At 43.0% G+C, this 1,271-nt stretch overlaps 1 protein-coding gene across 2 annotated transcripts in view; it reads left to right on the plus strand.

Annotated features, from left to right (window-relative positions):
- LOC112136796 (DNA-binding protein SATB2) overlaps positions 1–1,271 on the plus strand; it is a 16,066-nt gene that overhangs the window by 7,922 nt on the left and 6,873 nt on the right. For both annotated transcript variants that reach the window (XM_024258698.2, XM_036214457.1), the window contains one exon: positions 905–1,007. In XM_024258698.2, coding sequence (XP_024114466.1) covers positions 905–1,007 — 103 coding nt within the window. The remainder of the gene's footprint in view (positions 1–904; positions 1,008–1,271) is intronic.

The raw sequence follows: 1,271 nt of genomic DNA on the forward strand, positions 1-1,271 counted from the left end.
GATTGCATACTGCAATCAAACTAATAAAAAACCTACAGAACAACACAAGCATGAATTTTAATAATAATGACATAAATAAATAAAGCAAATAGCAAAGATAAAAAACAGACCAGAGATCTTTCAATTGGAGGTTGACCGCTCTGCACCATAGCCGCCCCATTCATAAATTGGAAAACAAGTAATAGAGTGAATAAATAAAACAAAGGGCTTTGATAAGTTTGATGGAAGAGATGATTTAGTCTAAATAACTTTAAAATAGTCTGAAATACTTTAATCCAAAGGGACTTTTCCGTTGAATTTTGACGCTGTGATCAAGGATTCGATTTACAGATGAGGAAATCTAACACACACGTGTTGGCTTCCTCCCATGGGAACAGATGGAGGGGCACACTCCTCCCTTGTGCGCTCACACAGCCGTCAGACTGCCGTCCTTTCCAGATTTATGATGTAATTAGTGATGTGTGTGGGAGCCGTGACTCATGTGAGTCCCCGTCTTCAGCCTTTCCCATGTGGTCCGGCTGGAAGCCGCCTGGGTTCCTGATGGGACGGTTTGAGACGGAGGCTCAAAACCTGCTGAAACAGCCGGTTCTGCTGGAACCTCAGAACCCATTCTTTCAGAGGACAGCAGATTACACGGAGGAAACAGTTATTATTTATGAAACCCAAAACAAATTTTGAGATTTCATTCACAGAAAAAAAGCAGTTTTTAAATTCATTGATGTAGAAAGTTCTTTGGTTTTCTTTCAAAAACATTTAAAATGTTCAATAGAAGAAAAACATTCAGAATCTGTTTTATAAAAGTTTCTAATCAGGTTTAGTTGATGTGAAATCCTGGTTACAGTTGAGTTCTTCAGAGTTTCTCGGTGGATAGAAATGTGTCTGAAGGTTTTTGTCTGTCCATCAGAGCATGATCTCGGCCATCGTCAACAGCTCGTACTACGCCAACGTCTCCACCTCCAAATGTCAGGAGTTCGCCCGCTGGTTCAAGAGGTACAGACGCAGCAGAGGTAACTCCTCCCACTTCCTCCACCTTCACCTGTGGCAGCTTGAGGTTTGTCTGGAGCAGATTTTAGTCTTCAGCATGTATGGAGCTGATCTCCTCAGATTGATTTGGACCTTCCTGTCGGGGGGGTTGATGCTCCTCCACCTGAGTCCTAGAATAAGGACTTGGGGCTGCATGTCTCAGTGAGGGAGGGGCGCACATGCTTCACATTAGCCTCACTGTTAATGAGAAACACTGCTGCCCCCGTTACAAACTCACACAAGGTGAG

This window comes from Oryzias melastigma, linkage group LG2 (assembly GCF_002922805.2).
Source record: "Oryzias melastigma strain HK-1 linkage group LG2, ASM292280v2, whole genome shotgun sequence".
Classification (NCBI taxonomy): Eukaryota; Metazoa; Chordata; class Actinopteri; order Beloniformes; family Adrianichthyidae; genus Oryzias; species Oryzias melastigma.